Here is a 25,757-nt window from a genome sequence, read left to right as displayed (position 1 = left end):
GTAGGGCATGCACACACACTTCTAGACACACACAGACACAGCTGCCCTTTGAGAAAGTCACGCTAGACTGGTGAGAGAAGAAACGCAATGACAGGCTGACCAGCTGTAAAAAGGGCGTTGGGAAAAAAATGTTTGCAAAGGCGGGACGAATAGAATGGAGAAGTCGAAGAAAGGAAAGAAAGAAACAGCCAGCTTTACACTGGAGGGTTGACAATCATGCTGGTGTGCACCTCTCTGTCTTTGCAAGCACTGATGCATGATTTGAAAATCATTGACATGCTATTTTTATTGCACTATGGATGTGCAGTATGCAAACTGACATTCTTCCTAGGATGTGCAAGAATTGAAGAAGCTACATTAGGTTAAATTACACTAATCTATATTAGTTTCCCCCTTATATACAGCTTGAACTCGATTTATTTGGACTCACTCTAAAGGTTGACAAGTCGTATAATTTTTGTTAATTGCTCATTTTAGCCTCAGAGCTAAATGTAAAGTTAATTCTGAAATGTGAATTAAAATAATTGAGCTCTCAATAAACGAAATATATAAATTGAATTAATTACATGATATGCTGATTTATTAATCAAAAGGGGAAAAGGGGGAAAGCGCTATACAAATATACTTGATTAATCAACTTAATCATTATTATTACTATGAACTTGTCGTTTTATACTTCTTATCAGGTACAAGACAACCCAGTTTTTGCTGACAAACACCCTTATTCTGTGTACGACCGAGATGGTGGTCTGAATATGGCTGGAGGCCTCACATATCACCCAGGTATGACATTTCAAAACAGAAGCAAATATTTGATGGATCTACAAAAGAGCTCAGTGTTTCAGACAAGAACCATTAGCTGTGAGTGTTTTTCAACTGTGAGAAAACACTAAGAGATGATATAGATCAGAGCTTAGTTTACTCAGTTGCACACAACACTGAGATATCAGAAAGATAATTTTTGCTAAAATAACCCTTAAACATCTTCCTGTAATCGAACCATAGTATGTCCTGCTACAGATACATTGTTTTCCATCTCGCATGTCTTTTCTCAGACAGACATTGTTGGAAGATCAGTGGGCTTTAGATCCCATCCCTTTGAGACTTTAAGTGTCTTACTTTGCTTCAACATGCAGCTCAAGAATCATCGCAAGGGCTCTCCGTGTCTGTGAAACCAATCTTCATGGTCCCTTTGTGTTTCACTTTATTCTCCTCTTGAGAAAAAACTCGACACTGGTTACTTTTTATAACTCATAGCAATCAGAAACAAGCGCTCGTGTAACGTTTTTAGTGCATGGATATGCTGCGTATGTTCTATTCCCCCAATCAGTGTAAAAATCTGAGCGGGACAAAGAGCAAAGAGCAAACACCCCTACTTTAAATATGAAAATATATAATGGTATAATGTGTTCAGTATGCATGCTTGAAGGAAACCATATGAAAAAGGCAGACAAAGAACTCTCTGTGTTCCAACTCCTGCTCGTCCACACCCCCTTTTCCCTTCTTTCTATCTGCGAGAGAGAGAGAGAGCAAGAACGAGAGCGTAACTGCATGTGAGAAAGGGGGGGAGGTGAACACAAGGAGGACCTGAAAAAGGGCTGTACAACTAGCCATCACATACACACCGAAGCACTTGGGAGTACAGGTGAGTCTAGCATCAGCTCCAGAGCTTTTCATTGAGTTTCTCCTGGTGTTGTGTTATCAGTGAAGAGCTTTATCACCTGTTGAATCGCAGACTACATCCTTCAAGAACTTACTGCATGAGGTAGCCAGCTGCAGCCGGGAGGAGTGTTTCTGAAGTCGATCTTTCTAAATATTTGGGTTGAATTAATTGAGGAAGTCAACTTCTTTCTCCTCCTGGTGGAGGGATAGTTTCACCGGCGATGGGTTTCATGTGTTTTCATGTGTAGCCTGTCTTTTGTCTTGCCTGTGTGTGGTTCTTGTGATGATAAATTTGAGCAGCGTGCTGTAACAGTAGAACGAATATCCGGTGCTGGAGTTTCTTAGCGACAGTAATGACTTATACATTAGGCAGGGGTTCTGTTTAGCAGAGACTTCGTGCTGAGCATCTGTCACTGACCTTTATCTGATCTGAACTTTTATTTGCTGTCTTAATTTGCTAGACTTATTAAGTCGCAGCGTTTAAATGGTACTAAAGTTTTATCTATTTGGATCTGCTAGAGTTTAGTGCTAGATTTATTTTGTTATGCGTTTATAGATCTTTAATGAAGTATATGAGTCATTCAAATTGAATTGAACCTGGTTTTATTTTTTGTCTTCTTTCTTAGTGATTCTCTGCAGACTTTGCTATTGAACGTACATCCCAATGAGAACCTGCACATCTTATGATTTAAATGGCAAGTTGTTTTTCTGTATAATTTATAGATGTGCCTGCTATATACTTAGTACCCTCATGAAGCAGGCACCATGTCTCTGAGCCTCATTGAAGTTTATAACTAATGGTGTTTTTGCTGTCTGTCATCAACCTGTGCAAGCCAAGGCATGCTGGCTATCTGCTGAGAATTACTCTCAAAGAATGCCAAATGTAGAGTGCAACCCCCAAATTATTTTTCAAGCCACTTACAGGTGCTTCAATAGGCCTTTGTATGAAAGAAGCCGAGATGATGTGCAGGTCTCTGCATTGTAGTGTGGCATACGGTTGAAGGATCCGGCCCTGGAGGGATGTAATGGATCTGGGAGATTAGAGAGACCTGTCGGGCCCCGGAGGTCTATCAAAACGCTGTGTCAGACACCGTTTCGTACACTATTACTGCTCATATTATGCACTGTAACGGATACAACCCAAAACACACACAAATACTATCTCCCAGTACCTGTATTCGGTGCCTCAGGACTGATAACGCATGGTATGTGTTGGGTCGAGCTCAGTATGGTTCATTAGAATGGTGTATGAGAACAAGAATGCCCTCATTGGACTGGAATGAGTTATGAATCAAATGATGACAAATCGTTATAGATACTTTATGTGAGGGAGCTGCACCTTTAGCCTAAAGGTGATTTGGTGAGTAAAACAAATAGTTGATTGCTAATTAGCTGTTAAGTGGATAAGCAACCATAATTGGATTAAATGTAATGTTAAAAATGATAGTCTGAGAGCTTCCCTGATGTAAGTGACGAGACATTTTTTATGTTTTTGAATGAAATCTTTTATTCTCACCAAGGAAGCATTTATTTGATCAAAATTGCAGTAAGAACAATAAGCAAATTATTACAATTTAAAAAAAAAATCTATTTGAATATATTTTAAAATATAATTTATTCCTGTGATGCAAAGCTGAATTTTCAGCATCATTATTCCAGTCTTCAGTGTCACATGATCCTTCAGAAATCATTCTGATATGTTGATTTGCTGCTCAAGAAACATTTCTTATTATAATCAATGTTGAAAACAGTTGTGCTGCTTAATATTCCTGTGGAAACTATGACTATTTTTTTTTCTCCAGGATCCAGGATTGAATAGAAAATAAAATTGAAATAAAAAAAAATTTTAACTGTCACTTTTTTGGATCCTTGCTACTGTAAATTAAAGTATTATAAAAGTAATAAAAAAAGAACATTTTACTAACTCCAACATTTTGAACAGTGTGTGTATATATATTTTATATTTTTAATATAGCCTACAGAGTTTTTTTATTAAAAGAAAATAGTTAAATGGCTAGTATGAAATCAGATCTGTAAGTCATTTTATCTGCCAGTGTGGCAAAATGTATTAGCCTGTCTATATCTGTATTTGTAACTATATGCAGTCTGTACAGCATTAGTTTCTATAATGTATAACATTACTATCTACCTTTCAAGTGTCGTCAGAAGTCACATTACTCAGTGTAATGCATTACAAAACAAAGCAACTGCTCTTTATGTTCCGTTCAAAGCAGAGTAAGGCAGAGAGCTTGTGAGAGGCTTTTGTGGGCGAGAGTGTTTGTGTTGAGTTGATTGTCTTTATTTGAGGAGGATGGCTGGGAGGGCTTGAACAGCGGGTGTCTTCTTTGTAGCCACTTTAAGTCGCCTGTTGGAGTGGGCGTGACATAAACTCCCAAACATAAACGCACAGGGGTCAAGCTAATCACTCCAAGACTGCTCATTTGTCATAGGTGTTATTAGTTAAAACAGTGTTTGAAAGGGGGTGATGAAGACTAATGGGGTCTTATTACCTCACATGACCCTCGGCCTTGTTGTGGCCTACAGGATGTGAGAAAGACAACACTCAGCTGACAGGGTGATTCACTGCTATTGAGACTAGACTGTGCTATTTGTACAATTGCCAATTAACACACTGTCCTGTTTCAGCATGCATGTCCGAGAGCATGCATAGACTCACATTTGAGTCAAAGCCTTTCCTGTAACAGAAAATTTCTTAATTGACTAAACCGACAGCTGACATTGCATATGGCTTTATGAAACCAAATGATAAAATATAGTGACTCCACACTTCAATCTTCACAATCAGATAGTTAAAAGAATAGTTTTTTTATTTATTTTTTTATTCTGTGATCATTTATTCACCCTCATGTCATTCCAAACCTGAATGACATTCTTTCTTCTGTGAAACACACTGTAGCCACATTAGCTTTATAAATTTTATAATTGAATAAATATTCCAATTGGAAATCTGTGGATCGTTCTCCTTAACTTTGTGGCACAGATTTCATGTTTTAGCTTCAAAAAATATTGACCTTCCTTCCTTAACAGGCCATTTTATAAAGTAAATCTCCTAACTGGGCAACACCTGTTCCTTTCATTTTCCTGTCTCCTTGATATTAGTCAGGAAGAAAATTAGATATGCATTGTTTCAACATGTAGGAAATGCAGTTCATTCCTCCCACTGATTTGACAATGGGTGGGGTGTCATTTGCACAAATGATATCAAGTGCACAGGGCCAGAGGAAATACCCCTCCATTCATTTGGAATTTTTCCATGATGATGTTTCTCACCTCAACTAGTTCTGATTGAAAATGCTTTATTAGATGTTTCATGTTGTAGGATATCTGGATGTAATTTGTAGGATATTCTTTATTTTTATGAATGTATCATAGTAAACGTCGACTCATAGTTTGCATCTTATATGTTTCAGGAAGTCGCAAATCACTGACTCCTTGGATCCTGGCAGCAGCGGAGGTTCATCCAGTGGCCTTTCATTTCTATGACACAACTAGAGGTTAAGACATTAAGTCCTGTCTGGATATGCCATATACTTGCTCGAGGAGTCTCTCTTAAGCAAATAAACTATATGTCAGCTCTGATGGTGGGTTAGAGATCATATCGCTTGGCTTGAGCTACCCAGAGAGATTTGATCAGTAATGCAAGGATAAAGAATGAAAACTACAGAAACCATCTGTTTAGAATACAAATATATGGATTGAGCACAGTAAAGCCTTGTTTGAAAGTTAAGTGATTACAATAGCTGCAGTCAGAATGTTTGGACGACCTTTCAGCTGAATGTGTTTTTTCATGTGCTAATGAATCGACAGGAAAGCTCCAAGCGCTGCCCTTCATCTTGACATTGTTGAAACGTTTTAAAAGCAGGGGCTACGCGTGCCTTTAAAGAAACAGTCTGTCTCGGAGGGATTGCGATAAACTCAAGGGACATGTTTTGGTGACTGACTCAAAACGAAAGACAAATATCTGGATAAGAGATCGAAAACAGACGCAAATAGAACAGTGGATAGTCTTCCAGCCTTTGCCGCATTTGCAACAGAGCAAATCCAAGTTGTGAAATTTTCTTGGCACTTTTCCATGGGAATTGGTCCAGGGTGCACTGAGAAGTACCTCCAGGGAGGTCTTGTTAGAGTTTGAATAATATTGCGTGGATTGAAAGCAAAAGTGCATTCCTCAGCTCATCTCTGTGCGGTAGCGGGTCTACTCCGAGGGATTACCGTGAAGAAAACGGTAAAAATGTAGAGCTTTAATTTGACTTTGATCCTGCTTTTGATCCTTGGTTCTTGACAATTCGGGAAGCATAAAACAGCCAGGGGATCCCAAAACCACCTCATACAAGGCAAACTTACGCCCCAGCTGAGAAAAAGAAAGCTTTTGTCACACCCAGGCAAGTGTGCCGGCTAAGCGAAAGAACAGCGTCTCTTACACGAGGACGGAGCTGCACAGCTGGGATGGAGTGCAAGCATGAGCCTGCAAGAAGAGGGGACAGCTGGGGTGGGCCTACCACTACAACATCCTCTACCCTCGACAAGACTGGAGCAAAGACATCCCTGGAGAGGCACAGTACTAACATCTTGGAGAAAGATGACCACTGCGGGGTAAAAGCAAAGCCAGGCTTGACGTCTTGCCAGATGGAGCGGAAAACAAGTAAATATTTTCATCTTGTTTACAACTTTGAATCTAAAGAACAGGATATGTTACAGTTCACTTGTATCACTTTAGTGTTAAATATTTAAGGAATAATGTAAAAAAATATAAATAAAATAGAGTGTGATCAAGAACCTGACATGGCTGTTAAATAAATACAGTGAGGAAAATAAGTATTTGAACACCCTGCTATTTTGCAAGTTCTCCCACTTAGAAATCATGGAGGGGTCTGAAATTGTCATCGTAGGTGCATGTCCACTGTGAGAGACATAATCTAAAAACCCCCCCCCAGAAATCACAATGTATGATTTTTTAACTATTTATTTGTACTGTATGATACAGCTGCAAATAAGTATTTGAACACCTGAGAAAATCAATGTTAATATTTGGTACAGTAGCCTTTGTTTGCAATTACAGAGGTCAAACGTTTCCTGTAGTTTTTCACCAGGTTTGCACACACTGCAGGAGGGATTTTGGCCCACTCCTCCACACAGATCTTCTCTAGATCAGTCAGGTTTCTGGGCTGTAGCTGAGAAACACGGAGTTTGAGCTCCCTCCAAAGATTCTCTATTGGGTTTAGGTCTGGAGACTGGCTAGGCCACGCCAGAACCTTGATATGCTTCTTACAGAGCCACTCCTTGGTTATCCTGGCTGTGTGCTTCGGGTCATTGTCATGTCGGAAGACCCAGCCTCGACCCATCTTCAATGCTCTAACTGAGGGAAGGAGGTTGTTCCCCAAAATCTCGCAATACATGGCCCCGGTCATCCTCTCCTTAATACAGTGCAGTCGCCCTGTCCCATGTGCAGAAAAACACCCCCAAAGCATGATGCTACCACCCCCATGCTTCACAGTAGGGATGGTGTTCTTGGGATGGTACTCATCATCCTTCTTCCTCCAAACACGTTTAGTGGAATTATGACCAAAAAGTTCTATTTTGGTCTCATCTGACCACATGACTTTCTCCCATGACTCCTCTGGATCATCCAAATGGTCATTGGCAAACTTAAGACGGGCCTTGACATGTGCTGGTTTAAGCAGGGGAACCTTCCGTGCCACGCATGATTTCAAACCATGACGTCTTAGCGTATTACCAACAGTAACCTTTGAAACGGTGGTCCCAGCTCTTTTCAGGTCATTGACCAGCTCCTCCCGTGTAGTTCTGGGCTGATTTCTCACCTTTCTTAGGATCATTGGTAACACTTTACAATAAGGTTCATTAGTTAATGTATTAACTAACATGAACTAAGCATGAGCAACACATTTGTTACTGTATTTGTTAATCTTTGTTAATGTTAGTTAATGAAAACACAGCTGTTCATTGTTTGTTCATGTTAGTTCACAGTGCATTAATTAATGTTAACAAATACAACCTTTGATTTGAATAATGTATTAGTAAATGTTGAAATTAATATTAACTAAGATTTATAAATGATGTAGAAGTATTGTTCATTCTTAGTTCACGTTAACAAAGGTAGTTAACTAATGAACCTTATTGTAAAGTGTTACCCTTCCATTTTCTAATGATTGCTCCAACAGTGGACCTTTTTTCACCAAGCTGCTTGGCAATTTCCTCGTAGCCCTTTCCAGCCTTGTGGAGGTGTACAATTTTGTCTCTAGTGTCTTTGGACAGCTCTTTGGTCTTGGCCATGTTAGTAGTTGGATTCTTACTGATTGTATGGGGTGGACAGGTGTCTTTATGCAGCTAACGACCTCAAACAGGTGCATCTAATTTAGGATAATAAATGGAGTGGAGGTGGACATTTTAAAGGCAGACTAACAGGTCTTTGAGGGTCAGAATTCTAGCTGATAGACAGGTGTTCAAATACTTATTTGCAGCTGTATCATACAAATAAACAGTTAAAAAATCATATATTGTGATTTCTGGATTTTTTTTTTTTAGATTATGTCTCTCACATGCACCTATGATGACAATTTCAGACCCCTCCATGATTTCCAAGTGGGAGAATTTGCAAAATAGCAGGGTGTTCAAATACTTATTTTCCTCACTGTAAATAAATAAATGAATGCAGTTTAAATTATTATATTATATCAGGGTTTCCCAAACTTGGATTTGTGAGTTGATGAAAAGCTAAGAATTAAATCATAAAAGTAAAACCTAAACAAATAAAATCTATTAAATGAAAGCAATTCATATAAAACACTACTTTATTTGTTTACCTGAATATCATATGACTACAACCAACATCAGAAGTGAATGTGTTGTTAAATTATTGAAATATTAACTTAGAATCCAAGGGGACTTCCAAGTAAATATTTTAGGTCAAAAAGATTCAGTTGACCAAAAAAGTTTGGGAATCACTATTATATGATTTAAAAAATAAAAATAAAAGGCAATAAAGTGCCTTCAAGTATTCCATAGAGTTAAATAAATGAGTCAAGACAAAGTTGAAAAGTCGAATGGTTTTACAGGCCCTACATTCAGAGAGACAAACACCATCAGACAAACACAACATGCTGCTATCCCCTAACTGTTTAGACATCAGCTCTTACGGAACCCTCAATGACACATTTGTTTCCTCACAGCCACAGATGAGCCGTACAGTAATAGCTCTTCTGTTCATACCAACTGACCATAATGCTCAAGCTGTGGGTAGTATAATCTGGAAAGAATGCATAATAAGGTTTGCAGATGACCAAGCAAGTAGGCGGCAGTTCACACCAGTGAATGTGCGACAGAGGGGTTTTACAGCTCTGCTGACGAGAATTCTGGGCCATTTCAGATAGTCCAAAACCGTTTTTGCAGAATTCAAGAGGTTTCTCTGATGTTGTCACAGTTTTGGAGCGTGTGAAATGGCGAGAGGGGAGGATGTGGAGAGGCTGAGATGGAAGAGCTAATTCTGTCACTTTATATTGGTTTCATATTGTTCCTAGGAAGTAAATGTCAGCGTTTTCTCTCTCTTTTTCTTTCCTTTTCTCTCTCTCTCTCCTTGTATGGGATTGATGTCTCCACACAGCATCATGATTTGATGAGATGCAGAATGTTATGCTTGTCATTCATGCATCTCCAGATGCTGATAGCATGAAATTGGAAAATGATACAGTGTGGTTCAAAAGTATGAGAGCACACAAGGTTTCTATTTTCTATTTTTTAAGGTTTAGTGATTACTAAAATTTAAAATAATAAAAAATATTTTTAATTCTACACTATTTCTAGGTCATTAATCAAATAAGCAATTGTGTGAGTTTGAACGTGAAAACGTTCTTCCATTAAAGCACAATATTGTTGGAGAACATGATCATCAGTTTTTACACAAACTTGTGGAGTTCATGCAGTTATTCTTTGTATTAAATTAGAAAAATGCAAAACAGAAGCATTTTCAATTGGGGTCTTGGACTTTTTGACCCCACTTTATATGATGAATGCATTTGAATTTATATGATGAATTTCCCTGTTCTTAACTCATTTTTTTTATGATTTAGAGCTACGATTGTGGTCATAATTAAGTTTACATAATGTTTTATTGCAAACCCCTTGCAGAATATGCAAAATGTTCATTTAAATAAATGAATCCCTTATCCCTTTTATGCTCCCATTATTCATTTTCTCAACTTAATTTGTATTATCAAGGTCTTTCTTGCATGTACAGTGTTTACATGGTGTACATAACATTTTGTTTTACTTCTATATTCACAGGGAAAAAAATTATTCACCAAAACACAGAAAAAAACAGCAATATATAAAGAACAATAACATTGGACGGTATCCTAAAATACAAAAGGAGACAAAGTAATAAAGTAAAAAGATGTTTAGCAGGCTTGTCTATCTGAAGCCAGATATAGTACAGAAAAAAATACTTCTATATCCAAATGAATTTCCCCCACACCCAGTTCTTCCATTAAAGGTGTTCATATCTCATGTGACTCATTTGGACACTTAAACTACGTATGTGTTGTCTTTTCCATCACATAATTATTGACATTTTGTAACTTCTGCATGGGACATGTAAACTTATGACCACAACTGTAGTTTTTGCAATAATTTTGCAGCATTTCTCTGGATCAAAATGGATCTGTAGATGCTATTCTGTGAACATAGGGCTGGGCGGAGTCTGTATCGAGTCTTTACGATATATCAATATATTTTTAGAAACTATGGATAGGTAATAGAGTGTTGCAGGGATGACGTCAGAACCCAGAATAGTCATTTGCCACTGGTTCCCTCGAGATTTTCCTATGGGGTTTTATAATGGGGTTTTTCTATTTACGAGTAAAATAAAGCCTGTGGTAAACATAACTTGACGATACTTTAGTACAGGCTTTATTTAACTCGTAAACTGAAAAACCCATAGGAAAATCTTGAAGGAACCAGTGGCAAATTAGTCTTCCATGTTCTGACGTCATCCCTGCACCACTCTATACCATTTATATCAATATACAGTAGTTTGATATTACAAGAGCATCTGAAAAATAGCAGAGGACACAGAGTGAGCTGCTGAGCGGAAAGTGCATAATCCAGATTGTCCTACACATGCTTTATATTAAAATAACTTGTAAGATATAGTTAACGTAAACGGCTTGCCACGTCAGATGCTCTGACAGATACTTGTGCTGTTTAACGCATTTGAGATGTATATTTCACAGGTATATTCTCTAAATGTTAGAAAGTTATGCAAATATTTCCATTTTACTGTCAGGAGTGGACAAGCCTTATGCAAGCGAGTCTCTTCTTAATTTCACAGACTTCAGTGAATAATTGCCGTGTGCATGCGTAATAATTCAATAATAATTCCACAATAATTCTGACTAAAATATAGCCTGGCTAACGTCAGACCTCGTCTCATTGAAACGTGGTCTGGGAACCACATGTTCATTTTCTTGTATTTGAGGCATGGTTTACGAATGCCCAGAGCCGTTTATTGGGCGCTACGAATGTCTATCAAATGCGCCTGCACGTAGCTCATAGCCAATCGTTTCAATTATACCAGATGACGTATATAGAGCGACAGAAATTCGACGAGGAAGAAGACGAAATAAACTTGCGTTCTAAACTACTTAGAACACTATCTAAGGCTGCATCGAAAGGTAACTTCGTGTCTGATGCCATGTTGGATCCATAGATGTAAACAAACTGCTTCGGTGTGTCGCATAGACGTCGTCATCGTCTTGCTGCTCCCTCCCCGTTCTGTGATTGGTTCCCTTTTTGAGGGGAAAATCTGGTCCATAGTGTCCAGGCTGCCTAGCAGCGTGAATAAAATCGCGCTGCGCGCAAGGCAGCATGGGGAAACTCAGGCTAACTAAAATATACATTTTGCTAATATATTTTTGTTAGACATATTTGTTAGACATTTGTTAGGCACATTGTTAGACATGTGCCATATTGGATTTTTATCCTAATAGGAAAAGTAGAAAATACAAAGATAAATACCGTATATTGCCATTCAGCCAAAAAAAAATACTGAGATATGATTTTTTTTGTCTATATCGCCCAGCCCTAGCCCTACATGAAGAGTCTCCTACAGGTTTTCTGGACATTGAGGTGTAATTGCACATTCATGTTTTTTTAAGTTCTTAAACAGCTCCAATCTCATCACTCCACACTCGCTCACTTTTCCCAGAGGAAAAGTGTTATTTAATCCCATCCTCCAACTGGACAATTACATCCGACAGGGGAATCTGACCTTTGATATACAACCCCAAGCCGGCCAGGTCCCAAAATCCTCAAGCTGTGAGGGAGTTTCCCTCATCTGTCTGAACTAAGAGCCCACATATCACCAGCAGCTCAGTGCCAAGGAAATGGGAACATTCCTTCTTTCCGTCCATTCCTACCACTAGTTTTTAGGCTAGAGGGAGTTCCTGTCTTTTCCTTCATGTTAATGAGAAGTTAAGCATGAGCGATATGAGTCAGGTATGGTATAGCTAAGCAAGCAAACCTCTGCGGTCTAAACTGAACTCCACCCTTGAGGCTCAGGTGTCCATCCACCCAAGCGAGCGTGTTCGCCGAATGGCTCTCCCCCCTGAAACCCAATCCTCTGAAAGAGCTGACACATTGATTCTATACATGACACTGCCGAAATGTGCATGGGCACTTCATTTGACTTGGAACAGAATGTGCAAACTTACAGATTCTATATGATTATTTAGGTGCATCCAAGGCCGTAGCAGTCATAACTTGTAAAATTCGGTGCTCATGCTCTTTGTAAGAACACTTAAATCGTTCCGGCATCCATGGTCTCTGGTAATGAAAACAGCGGTTACCACAAGGGTTAGTTCAGCCTAGTTCAACAAAAAGTCAGGGACTGACAGCCTCAGTCACCATTCACTTTCATTGCATATTTTCCTCATTCAATAAAAGTGAATGGTGACTGAGGCTGTCATTCTGCTTCTGCTTTGGTTTTCCATAGAAGAAAGAAATGGGTTTTATGGTCATGAGGGTTTGGAACAACATAAGGGTGAGTAAATGATGACAGAATTTTCATTTTTATGTGAACTATGCCTTTAAATGGGAAAGGTTTAGCATAGAATGTGAAAACCATAGACTGTAGGTGAAAACGTATACATGCGGCATGTGGTTATTAATGTAGGCTAATTAGCAACACACACACACACACACACACACACTTTTGGGTAAGTGAAATTTCTTAAAAACGAGCAGGAGTCAACTGAAAGTTTGAACTGTTTTGTCAGGACAAGAGTATTTTTCATCAAAGTCAGGTTGGGGCAAGTTGTCACGTTTTTAACGATTTAAAAATACAATTCACATTATGCGGTCTCATTCAAGAGAGTTTAACCATACGTGTTTAAAAACAACCTACAAAACCACTGCAAGACAAAATATTTTTCGAATTGAACTTTTGGCCGAAAACCTCATAGTTTCCGACTAGCTGTTGACAACTACCCCGCGTGACAATATCCGCGCTCTCCAGGTCAATTCGGTATGCTGTCTGTTCTGGTTCTTCACTGTTAAATTTGGAGAGTACAAAACCAAAAAGCAGAGGAAGAAAAGTCTGCCAGGAACGTCACACAGCATAGCCATCCTTAAAAAAGCAAAAGGGAAGCGCAAACATCGTCCAATGCCCCAGTCTGCCCGCCTCGATGCGCATTTGGAGCTCGCGAGAGATCATCACTCGCAACGACACGAAACTTGATCCAGGCTCGCGCTGCTAAAGGGGGAGTGGAGGAAACACATGAAGTTAAATTAGAAAAGCTCGCGGAGCAGCAACAAAAGAGACAGAGTTATTCAGAGTTAATTAAGGTAAGAGAAGTTTAGACTCGACATATTTGTTGAAGTTTAAAAGCTTTATTTGCGTTAAAAAGGCATAGATTGGTGAAAGGCATGTGCTGAAGTCATGATAAATGTGTTCTGAGATTTGATTACATAGATCATTCAAATTATATCATGTAAAGTATATACTTCTGCATTAAAGTGGTGACAGGAGAGCAACATTTTGTAATGAATCCATGCTGTTTTAAAATAAATATCAGATTGGTTACTTTGGGTTATCTTTAGGCATAGCCTAGACAAAGTTTACACAAGTGTTAAAATGAAAAGAAGGACATTGTTTTGAAGTTAAAGTGACAAGTTGCTCTGTGGATATGTCAGGCATTGTGTATTTTAATAGTTTGGTTGTACATTTATTTTGTAATCTAAAATGTGGTTAATCTAAATTAACTGGTTTCATTTTTAAATAATAAAAAAAAGGTTTAAAATGACTTAACCTGGATACTTACACCAACAATTTTTTTCATTGTTATTATTCTGCGAACATTACCATGTTTTATTGTCATTTAAAAAGTAGAAAGCAGTCAATGAGTCACAGTAACTCGTAACGGAATAAATGGTCTGGCTCTGATAATGTGACAGGAAAATGTAATTCTTTTAAAAGAAAAAGGAACAAGTGTAAACTGCATCAGATAATTTTCTTATTTAGGTTATGTTTAAAGAAATCATTCTTGAAAGATACATGGGCTGACTGGGGAAACATGCGAATGAAAAGAAAAGAGAAAAGTTGCATGAGTGTTTATTGCTGATTATTGGATTTTGCTCAAGGTTTTTAAATGGGAAATTATTTTAAATAACATAAATATGAATATCTGTAAAGAGGAAGAACGGAAAGTTTTTTATCACAGTGCTAGAGGTTGTGTTGCATAGCCTGACTAGGTTGGGATGGTCCCTCGTTGTCATTTAAAATCAAATGGAGATCGTGCTTTTTCTGTGGTAGGTCCCAAACAATGGAATAGTCTCCCACGTGAGGTCAGCTCCATCAATTGCCACTTTTAAGTCTTATTTAAAAACATATTTATTTTCTTTAGCTTTTGAATAAGTTATGTTTGTTTTGTTGTATGATTTTAATGTTACCATTTTTGTAAAGCACTTTGGGGCAACGTTTGTTGTTTGCTGCTGGAATGAAAGGCAGATGCACATTATTCATGCTCTATTATAATTTTATTTCATGTGCTATGAAAGTTCCTTTGAGTCTGGCAAACTTGCACATAAAACAAATGGGAAAGATTTAGAACTGTTGCTTTTTTACTACCTTTTTTTTTTTTTTTACTCAAGATTATGACTCTGGCAAGACAAAGACCTACCTGCTTGGACGGGGAGAAAAAAACCCCTCAAAATTGTTTGCAAGTTTTGCTGCAAAGTCTGGGATTGAGGATAAAAGCTGAAAACAACCTCAGGGAAACCTTGAGTGGTTAATTATTCAAAGGTCTATTAGGGAAACAGATTGTGTTTATGTTGCACAGGTTAACCACGCTTATATTAAGTGAGTGAAGCCGTTCTGCCAGTGATGTAATTGTTAACAGTCTGTTTATCAGGATGTGATGTTCTGGTATAAGATGTTGAGGGTTTGTGTTTAAAAAGTTCTGTTCCTTTCCTGAGGCACTCATTGTTTTGTAGGCAGGATCTTCAAGCACGCTTGTTTTATTTACTGAAACTTTGATGCCACAGTATATCACTGCAGGTCAAAGTTCAAGCATTTAAATGTAGACTTTGTCTTGTAAGTGATGACGGAAAGGCATGAACCTGTCAGGATGTCAGCATATAAACCGATGACTACTGTGCCTTAGAGAGATTTCACAAGGCATGCTGCAGTCTCAAGAGGGAATTTTCTCGGCAGTTGCGGAATGCTAAAGGAGGGACTAGCCCATGGTGAAGGAAATACTTTCTCCATCTCGGAATGAGGCTTTTTAGCCCAGTCAATAAACCTTTGCCATTTTCAACAAATAGATGACTGTTTTAACATCCATCTTTGCCAAACTATGGGTAGAACTGCAAATATCAGCATCACGATTTATTTACAGGAGATTCTTAGAACTATAAATGTGTGAAAACGTTACGCGGTCTACAAAAGTTTGCCTGCAGGGATCATGAATCACAGCAAACTGTGAAAATAATCATTTTGAACGAAAATCCTTGAACTTTATATGTCAGCCTTTCTTTTATAAGTCTGTCTGCAAAAATGACTACAAACTAATATGATTAATCTTTTTAGTAGGGTGACTCATGGAAACTAGAAATACTTGAAAGATATATAATACTCTTGACTTTTAAGATAATTATACTCCCTTTTGAGCACATTGCTACTATAATCGAAACTTATACAGCACCCAAATGATTGTGACAGCAATGGTGAGATCATGAAATAAAATATAAATGAGGTTAATATTTGCCAAATCCTTTCCCATTACTCTCTCTAATAAAACAGGCCTGTCATATTATATGCATCTCCCTTTGTTAACAATTAAGTGCATTTTAAAATAGCACTTCCCTCATAAGACTTGGTGGTATGTGCTAAAATTTACATTTATATGCTGAGTTGAGCAACACTTTGCTTGTCTTTGTGAACTGAAAAGCTTTGCAGTTGCCATAGCTGTGAATGTATTACAATTACAATTACAATTGCTAATTTAAATTTTCTCTTGAGTTGATTATTGTTTTATTCTACCATTACAGACCTCAGCAGAAGTGCCAGTTTGTCAGAGAAGGAGCTGAAAGAGGCACGTACCAAGAGTCAGATCATTGCTGCTCAGCTCCAGGCCAATTCCAACTCTAAAGGCGTACAACTTTTCAACCGTCGCAGACAGAGAGTGAACGCTTTCACACTCGTGAGTGTCGGAGGAGGGGGAGCGGAGGCATCTGAGAATGTAATTGATTTATCTTCTGAAAGTCCACAGACATGGGACAAACAGCACTCGACTGAGGACCAGCACACAGAGTTGAATCACAGGAACCTCAAGACAGGTCTGACGTGGTCGGCTGGCAGAATCCGCAGTACTGGTTGTGACATGGAAGATGCTAGCAAGGTTACGCGGGAGGATTTAGCAGAGGAAAGTGGCCTAGAAAGACACTTTCTACCCGTCAATGAGAAGGATGAAGAGCTCTCAGAAGACCTCAAAGAGGATGTCAAGGATGAGGTTACTCTTAGAAGTGACAATACCCTTGTTGTTATGGACAGAACTGGTCAGGATGAAGCTGAATCCAATGGAGCGCACAATAAAGAAATCGCGAATGGATACAGTATGCAGTGCAATGGAAAAGCAGCCAAGACGGTGACTAAACAGCCAACGATCATAAACAGAACAGCTCGGCCATTTTTCTCCCCGACAACAGTTGGATCCTCTGAAGCTACAAGTCCAGTCATGGAACTCCCTCCAACCCCATCCCATGACTCCGCAACACTATTTGAACCACAACCTTACCGAATGCACACAAGACCTGTTTTCTCTCCACCACCACCTCCACCTTCATATCCAACTCCTCCTCTCCCTAGCTACTCCAGCCCTCTTCCACCTGACACAGCCCATGCTCCCTCACCCCAACCTTCTTCTTACTACACCCGCCCATCTGCCCCCAGGCCTACATTTGTCCCTGAACTCTTGAGGGAGAAGAGATCCTCAACGCCTATCAAAACGGGTATCCTCGATGAGGGCCGATCTCGCCGAGCAACCCGTAAGTCAATGTTCACATTTCAGGAGAAGCCAAAAGTGGCTCCGAATCCTGAACTCCTGTCCTTGGTGCAGGGTGCAGATGAAAAGAAGAAACCGAAACCCCAGCCAGATGCAGCGCAGGAGGAGGAGCTGCTAGCTCTTGGGGCCGAAGCCTCAAATTTCCTGGCCAAGGATGAGGACATTCACGAGGAAGCTATGGTGCCACAGTGGGCCTCGAGTTTGAAAAGCTCCAGGACGCGTGACAGGACGCAGCACAAGCCTGAGCACAAGCCTGAGCAAGCCCTGACCAATGCTTCAGGAAAAGGAGCTGAACTGTTTGCCAAACGCCAGTCGAGAATGGAAAGGTTCGTCCATGACAGCAAGGAGCTGAGATCTCCCTCTCCTACCATGTCCTTGCCTCCTTCGTGGGTGTATCCATCCAACATGCCCGGTCGAGTAAAGGCCATAGTGAACACCTCCAATATAAGTGTGCAGATTTCAAAGACACTTCAAGCTCAGCAGGCCACACAGAAAAAGACTATCCCTGCCAAAACGCCAGGACCTGCTCCGGCTCCACCACCAGAGATACCCTTGGAGAACGGTTGCACTAAAATCGAGATGGAGCTGTCAAGACATCAGCCGTACCAGCTCAACTCATCCCTCTTCATCTTCAACCCAACGAAAGATCCCTACAGCACTCTTCCCAGAGCCGCCCCAGCTCCTAAACCTGTCATGACAGCCCACTCCTTCTCCAGACAATCATCCCTCCCAACAAGCCCATTGCCATCACCGTACAGCCCGTCTGCTGCCTATAGGTCAGCCCATTGCTTTTCGCCTCCCATGACGCCTCTCAGTCCTATCACAGCAGGCAGCGTCAGTTCCCCAGTGTCTCCTTTAGCTCCAGGACGTGTGGCTTCACCTCGCTCTGGCGTCCAAGCTCCACGTCCTACGTTCTCCGCCAAAAAAGCTGGTATCACCCCACAGGTGTGGAAACCATCTTCATTCTTTTAAACCTTTCCATTTTTCTCTTCTGTGCTTTATGTACTCTTCAGGCCAAAGAATATTGGAAGGGAAGAAAAGGGACACATATTGACTGTCCATTTAGAAGTAACAAGAGAGCAGTAAGGTACAAAAATAGCTCTACTGGAAACAATACATCTAGCACTGTTGGTTTCATGCTCAGATCGGTTTGTTTCTTGTTTAATTTTTGAGTTTTGCATGCAGAGGCAGTAAATGTCAGGTCTCACACTTAACTTTTAAAACTGATTTAAATTGTAATTCATGAACTGGTCTGCAGAGGGCCATACATTGAAACTTGTTTTCTTTTAATCAAAGACATTGTAATTTAGTGCAGCTGTGTGTTTCAGAACTAGAGTTTATTCAGTTTTGTGCTCATTACCAGATATATTTTAGGCACAAAACCAGTGTGTCTTTTTCCAACGCTTGCCTCCAAGTTTTCAGGTTGGAGTTGGCACAGTTTTATAAAGCACTTTAGCAGATGGCGTCTTGCCTTTTATGATCTACAATATACAATTTAATATGACTAGGAAGATATGAGGGCCTCAGTACTTCATAGCACGGCACCTGTGCTGTTCTCTTTCTTAATTAGTTCTGTATGTTTCTCTTTCATTTATAGGTGTAGTTTACAGCTTGCATGCTGTGTGACAGTATGTACTTAATGTAGTGTGCATACACTGTTACACTGTAGACTTCTGATTCAACAAAGCCATAATTGAGTTTAATGAAGTTGGCTTACTTTATCGCTACACGCAGTATGTGGAATATATTTTTATTCTGGTTGTTTTCAAATGGATTGTTTTCCTTCTGGCTTAATCTCCTTCAAATGATTTTGTCTACTCTGTTTCATTAAAACGATGAAACACTCTTTTCTGATCTGTCTCTGGTTTTCATACTATATTATCTTCTTCTCTTGACTAATCTGCTGAATTTCCTGTGTGGATTTCTTGTTCTATTTTCAGCATCCCCTATGATCAGTTGTTGGTAGTATCCCTCTTTTCAGTGATGAGAATCCCAGGCCAGTTTTCCCACACAGAGAGTTATTTTATCTATACACTTGCAACAACAAAACAAAGATATGTGTCAGAGCCACCGCCGCATGGTGCTCTGACCCAAAATGAAATTAGAAACTTTTTTTTAATGCTGACTGAATATGTATGTGCCCTGCACATTCCTGGCCTGCCCCTGAAAATGCACATCTGAGCCGAAACAGGCCCCTGTGGGCGTGAGCTTTAGGCTAACGGCTTGACCTCTGGCCTCCCTCATGCTTGGAAAAACACATTTGCTGGAGGTGAAAACATACCCAGCAGCCACACCAGTGCAAATGCATATCTCAGTAAAGGTTAGTGGTCTTGGCAGCGTGTATGCAAGCGATCTGGAGATGGCATGATATCCTGGTGTGCTGGGAAACTACTCAGACATTGGACAAGAATAAACAGCTTGATGTAATCATAGGGTGCATGAGAAGGCCTGATATCGATAACATCACATCTAAAGTTGCATGCAGTGCAGCAGGAGGTGTTTTAGATATGTTTCAATGCCGTGTTTACAGGTTAATCTTACTCAAACATGGGCACGGTCCTGGCATGAATTTGGGTTTTGAAGAGGTAGTATAGTGCTATCGCTGGACCCAGAATTGTTCTGCTGTTGTAATACCTCGAGCATGATGATATCTTTGTTTCTGTGCACTAACATTCCTCACTATCTGCATTTAAAACAAATGTTGTCCATAAAAAATTAATCATAACATGTTATGGAGGGCTCAACTATAAGGATTGTATGCTGGCCCAGTGTGAGTTTTAGGCTAGTTGACTGAGCTGTCACATGTCTTATTAGATCAGTGCTATATATATATTTGATCATGTACACACATTTTTATTCCTTCCACAATTTGTGCCTTGTTTTCTGTGACATTTGGTTGCGAATTATGCTTGTCAACTTTTTAACCTTGTCAGCTAAATAAAATTATCTAACATGCTGTCCAGGATTATCTGCCCACTAAAAGTGTGTATGAATTTTATTGGACTTTCCTGTATAATAATGTCTAGCTATTATATATCTGGCTAGCAATTTTTTAAAAAATATTATAACATAAAATAAATGCATAAATGTTTATTATTTTTAGTTTTTAAATATTTGTATTAAATAAAATGTAAAAAATGAATATTAACTTTATTTATTTATTTATTTATTAGGATCCCCATTAGCTGATGCAACAAAATGCATCCGCTACTCTTCCTGGGGTCCACACAAAACACATAACACGAATAAAAAAACGCACTACATAATCAATACACAAATGAACATATTACCAAACATACACAACCAATGCACAATCATCCACTAAAACAACAAATTCTCATGAAATACAAATATACATATATACATACACACACATATATACATATACACTTACACATACACATATACATACACACAAACACATACTATATACTCTATCTACTAATATAAGCTAACATAAAAAATTCCTTTATTTGTTTTTTAAAACCAATATTATTTTGAGTTTTAACAATATGACCTGGAAGAGAGTTCTATTCAACCATAGCTCTATACAACACTGTACGTTGTTTTGAGTTTGTTCTGGATTTTGGAATAATATATTTACCAAGTTATACACTTAAATTATGACTTTTTATATTATAAATGTAAATATAAAAGGATCACTATGATAATTATTAATTGATAAATTACAATTTCATTTTATTCCTGTGAAGATTGTTCGCAAAGCCAGTAGAAATATGAACAATGGAAAGCAGAAAAATCCTTACTCTTGAGCCCTTTTATTATCAATGTTCAGTGTTTTTGTGAGTGTATTTAACAATTCAGACTAAATCAAAGTGATGTCTCACCTCTAAAACTAATCTTTTCTAATCTTCTGTCAGATTAAGGAGGAGACCCTGGCAACAGTTACTAGCCCCGGCTCCACCACCCCAACCTCCAGGACGCCCAACCTCACTCGACGCTTCACCAGCCCCGAGGTGCTTTCCACTGCGGTCTGGTCCCCCAGCAGCCCTCTGACCTCTACATCATCCAGCCCCATCTACAAGCCCACACCAATCTCCCCCTCCCCCCGACCCATCCACAGGCCCGTCGCGACATGCCCTTCCCCAAGACCCATCCACAAACCCATTGCAACCACTCCAGGTACCATCTTCAAGCCGACCGCCACCTCTCCTGTGTCTCCACCCTGGGAAACCAGGTGCCAGTCCCCGGCCGCAATCCAGGACACCAAAGCCAACCATCGCATTTTGGCCAAAAACATCATCAATGCCGCCAAGCGGAAAAACAGTCCGTCTCCCAGGTCGCTGAGCGGGCGCAGTCTGCCCATCTCCCCGGTGAACGGCGGGATCTTGCCTTATGAACACAAGCCCGCCAGTCCCTTTCAGCCACGGATGCTGGGAGCTCAGTCGCCCACACTTACCAGTCCGTCGCCCACCCGCATGATCCACTCTCCGGTGCGTTTGTACAACACCCGCTCGCTGACCGACTCCGACGCCTCGGTCGAGTCTGAGGATTCAGGTCTGCGCTCTCCAGGAGTGCGCAGCTACAACACCTGCCCCCGTGGCTGGACCGGCGGTCTGCAGGTGAAGAGGGGAGGCCTGCCTGAAGATCTGTAGGATCTTCACTTAAGGATGATTTATACTTCAGCCTGATTTCATGGTTGACCAAAGTGTCCCTTATATATTGAATGTAAAAATACAGCATTGTGGATTTGAAGTACATGGCTAAACATCGCATACAGTACACATGTTGACTGTGTGATGGAATCTATCCAAGATAAGAAATACACTATCCTTCAAATGTTAAAAAAAAAATACTTTTATTCAGCAAGGATGCATTAAAATGACCAAAAGACTTTTACATAGTAAAAAAAAAAAAAAAAAATGCTGTTCTTTTGAACTTTCTATTCATCAGAGAATCCTGAAAAAATGTATTGTGATTTCCACAAAAATATTCGGCAGGACAACTGTTTTCATTGATAAAAATAAGAAATGTTTCTTAAGAAACAAATGTAGCTGAAAATTCAGCATTGCCATCCGATGAATAAATTAGATTTTATAATACATTAAAATAGAAAACAGTTATTTTTAATTGTCATAATAGTTCACAATATTATATTTTTTTTACTGTAATTTTAATCAAATATATGGGTGACCATAAGAGCTCATTTCAAAAAACAGGAAAAATCGTAACTTTTGAACGGTAGTGTAGATCACCCAAAATAAAAATTCTGTCATAATTTACTCACCCCATATGTTTACTTAAACCAAAATGACTTTATTTCAGTGAAACACAAAATGAGGTGGTCAACAGAATGTTATATTAAATTGCAATATTCCAAATCTTATAAAGCCATCAGATTTACTTTCATAATTTAAACTTGATGCTGAAATGTTCCCCTCTATTTCAGATGAAATCATAATAGATCAAATCGCCTGCTTTTATGGTAGTCGTTGCTGGAGCCTGACAGCATCTGTGCACATTCACTTTCATGTTCTTGTTTGTTCTGTGGAAGAAAGAAAGATTTGATCAAGGTCATGTGATTTTGCAAACAACGCGAGGGTGAATAAAAGACTCTTTCATTTTAGAGTGAACTGTTCCTCTGTAAAGTCACCTCTTGGTCCCATCTATGCAGCAGTCTGTAATCTAATGAAGAAGGAATTGCACGGACTCAGAAAGGTGTACCAAAGAACTTTGATGCTTATTACCAAAGATAAAAAGTAATGTGCGAGACTTTTCAAAGCAGTATTAGTTATTAATCTCTTTTTTTTTCTTTTTTTTTAATCGACATAAATATAAAAGGGATTGACCCTTTTTGCTTTTTGTACAGTATGTTTTGACAATGTGTGAGAGTATTGGAATGTGACACTATTCGTAGCTCCGACTCAAGTCAAACTTGGAAGGAACTGACTGCTTATTGCTGATTGTGTCAGTTTAGATGTAAAGGCAGAACGACACAGCAAGGTTTTTACGGTGTAAGAGAGAAGGTAGGAAATTCACTACATTACGTATACTATAAATGGAAGATGCTCGTGATTTGAAATCCAATGCGGTTTTCATATTATTAGTGCTGACATACATGACAGAAACAAAATAGGTGGTCTGATGTACAGACAGAGGAGAGGTGAACATATAAAGCATTAGGAGGTCTGTACAGTGCGATTTCACGTGAAATGTAGGAATAACATGATTGAACTGAATTTCAGTGTTCATTAATGCACCTTGCTTTAGTAGTTATATTTCAGTTTCCCAAGAGGGCAAAACAGGTGAAGAGAGGATTCTTGCTTAGGTTAACTGGCAGTATATACAGTACAAGTTAATGTTCATATCATTTCAGTATATCACATTTAAGGGACTGCAGTAATTCTGGTTTTTGGGTGACTGAGTACTCTGTTGGTACAGTAAGGAGAGATTGTTGCTTTTTTACACATTTCACAGAAATATATTTCATGGCTCACTTGTAAGGTTTATCATATATATAAACACCTCTGTCAGACTGTCTACAGCATGCATTACACTTGACTGGTATATTTCTAACAGTACACTCTGTATGTGTATTAAAAGGTAATTCACACTACTCAATACCAAACGTTTGTCTTTCATAGTTATGAAATTACATATTGAAATCTGTCTGAGCTGAATACTAGCACTCGTGTAAGGATTAAGTCTCAAGGGTCATGCATGCCAAGTGTACTCATGTTAGCCTGCACTCAAATATTGGATCACTGCACATTACAAAATGATTCTCTGCCTTGGTGCATCAGCAGATTTTTTGAGTATTTGCATATGGAGAATTTTGATTGACAGGGACATCAGCTGTAAAGTGATTTGGCACCTTTGGTGAGAATAATCTTATCACTTTCAAGGATGCTTTACAGCCCCTGTATACTTGCGCTATCATTCCTTTGGATTATGGGAGAAGTTACGTATTTTTCAATTTACATATACATTTCCTTTAAGTTTGATATAATGTCTGAATAACCAGCCTCAATATTATCTCTCTCTGTTCAGTTCTTTTTAAATTAAGTGAATAAACACAAATAATGTCATCTTGGATAAATGTCTTCATTTCTTGATATCTTTTGACACTGAAAGCACCAACTATAATTTCAAATGTTGTGTCAATCTTGTGATTTCCTCAATATTTTAGAGGGAACATACACAAGATACTTTCTTATAGTGTGATTATAGGTGTGTATATATATATTCTGAACTCTGGTCCTGATAGATGTGGCATGACATTAAATATTTTACATTATTATTTTGCCCCGAAATTTAATACAAAAGTCAAAACACACAGACAACACTTGTTGGGCAGTATAGACAAGCTCTTAGAAATCATATAGGCCTAATCTAGTTTGTGAATTGCATTGATATAATAGGATTAATAAAAAAACAAAAAAACAGTTGGGCCCAGAAAAGACCACATATGCCTGGTCAATACTGCTACCTACAGGACTAAAATGGTAAACTGGTGTCGTTCCAATTGTCTCCACCACTGCAGAGGGTAAACTCAGGAATCAGGACATAAGTTAAAAAGAAAATATAATATAATATTAATTAACGGCTAATACAAACAATTCAATATTAAATGAAATCCTCCAAAATACAATTGATAAAGACCACATATTATGTGCTGACATTATACACTGTGTATTTTAGTATTCAACCTTAAGATTTTCCTAAGAAAACTTAAAAAAACAAAACATTTTTTAGGCTTAAAAAAATATTAAATAATAAAACATTTTTCATTATTTCCTCAGTAAGGGCAACATGGTCCTCAGTGACGTCAAGGAACAGTTTGTTCTTTTGTAAAGTCTCTTCATGATAGTGAATAGAAATGTGAAATAAAATGAACTGTTCATGAGAATATCAGCTCTCAGAGGCTGTTTATATTCTGTTTAGATCATTTACTCATATTAACAGGGTAACATGCTTTACATTCTCCAGAGAGACCCTCAATGCTGCATTGATGCTGCATAAGAACTGCTCCAATGGCAGCAATAAGCGACGATAAATAACAACAACAACAACCGGAAGTGACAAAATAAAATAACCCGTCCGCTGTCTGTAAATGTAGGCTACTATATGAACCCCCCCTTAAGAACAATGTGCATTTACTTTTAAATTGTAACATATTTAGATGGTATAAGTTTAACATGTGGTGTTATAGTAAATAAATATGTACAATTATTCACTACTGGGGTAAGTTGGCCCCTTGTTTTATACAGTCTATGGTTAGCCCCCAGTCTGGGGTTAGAAGCCCCCCTGGCTAATATTCGACAGAATGTATAAAAAAAAAAAAAAAAAAAAGTAAAGCGTCATTAATGTAAAACACTAAATCAACTATTGTAATTAAAATAGAATTTTGACAATTTTAGTCAGACAAAGCAGAATCCCAGTAAAAGTTTCGAGTTGACACACACACACATACACACACACACACACACACACACACACACACATATATATATATTACCAGACATTATTTTTGTTTTATTC

General features: G+C 38.7%; 1 protein-coding gene across 5 annotated transcripts; it reads left to right on the top strand.

Annotated features, from left to right (window-relative positions):
* The first annotated feature begins 1,531 nt into the window (after positions 1–1,531).
* On the top strand, positions 1,532–24,304 carry synpo (synaptopodin). 5 transcript variants are annotated; one of them, XM_084132517.1, is made up of 5 exons: positions 1,532–1,645; positions 2,289–2,357; positions 5,094–6,325; positions 16,243–18,200; positions 21,137–24,304. In XM_084132517.1, exons 3-5 carry the CDS (start codon positions 6,130–6,132, stop codon positions 21,869–21,871), a joined length of 2,889 nt encoding a protein of 962 aa, XP_083988643.1. In that variant the 5' UTR covers positions 1,532–1,645; positions 2,289–2,357; positions 5,094–6,129; the 3' UTR covers positions 21,872–24,304. The 5 variants fall into 5 exon arrangements, with proteins under 5 accessions (XP_083988643.1, XP_083988642.1, XP_083988644.1 ...); XM_084132516.1 differs by lacking the exon at positions 2,289–2,357 and having other exon boundaries at positions 1,538–1,645; XM_084132518.1 differs by lacking the exons at positions 1,532–1,645; positions 2,289–2,357 and adding an exon at positions 1,725–1,765.
* Positions 24,305–25,757: the final 1,453 nt, after the last annotated feature.

Source organism: Abramis brama (assembly GCF_963993115.1).
Source record: "Abramis brama genome assembly, chromosome: 13".
NCBI lineage: Eukaryota > Metazoa > Chordata > Actinopteri > Cypriniformes > Leuciscidae > Abramis > Abramis brama.
The sequence above is the reverse complement of the archived record's forward strand: the minus strand, read 5'-3'. Positions and strand labels throughout refer to the sequence as shown.

Coding starts and splice junctions, on each gene's coding strand:
- synpo (XM_084132517.1), top strand. CDS start 6,130: ATGGAGTGCAAGCATGAGCCTGCAAGAAGAGGGGACAGCTGGGGTGGG. Junction 6,326..16,242: donor CCAGATGGAGCGGAAAACAA/GTAAATATTTTC, acceptor CTACCATTACAG/ACCTCAGCAGAAGTGCCAGT. Junction 18,201..21,136: donor AAGCTGGTATCACCCCACAG/GTGTGGAAACCA, acceptor ATCTTCTGTCAG/ATTAAGGAGGAGACCCTGGC.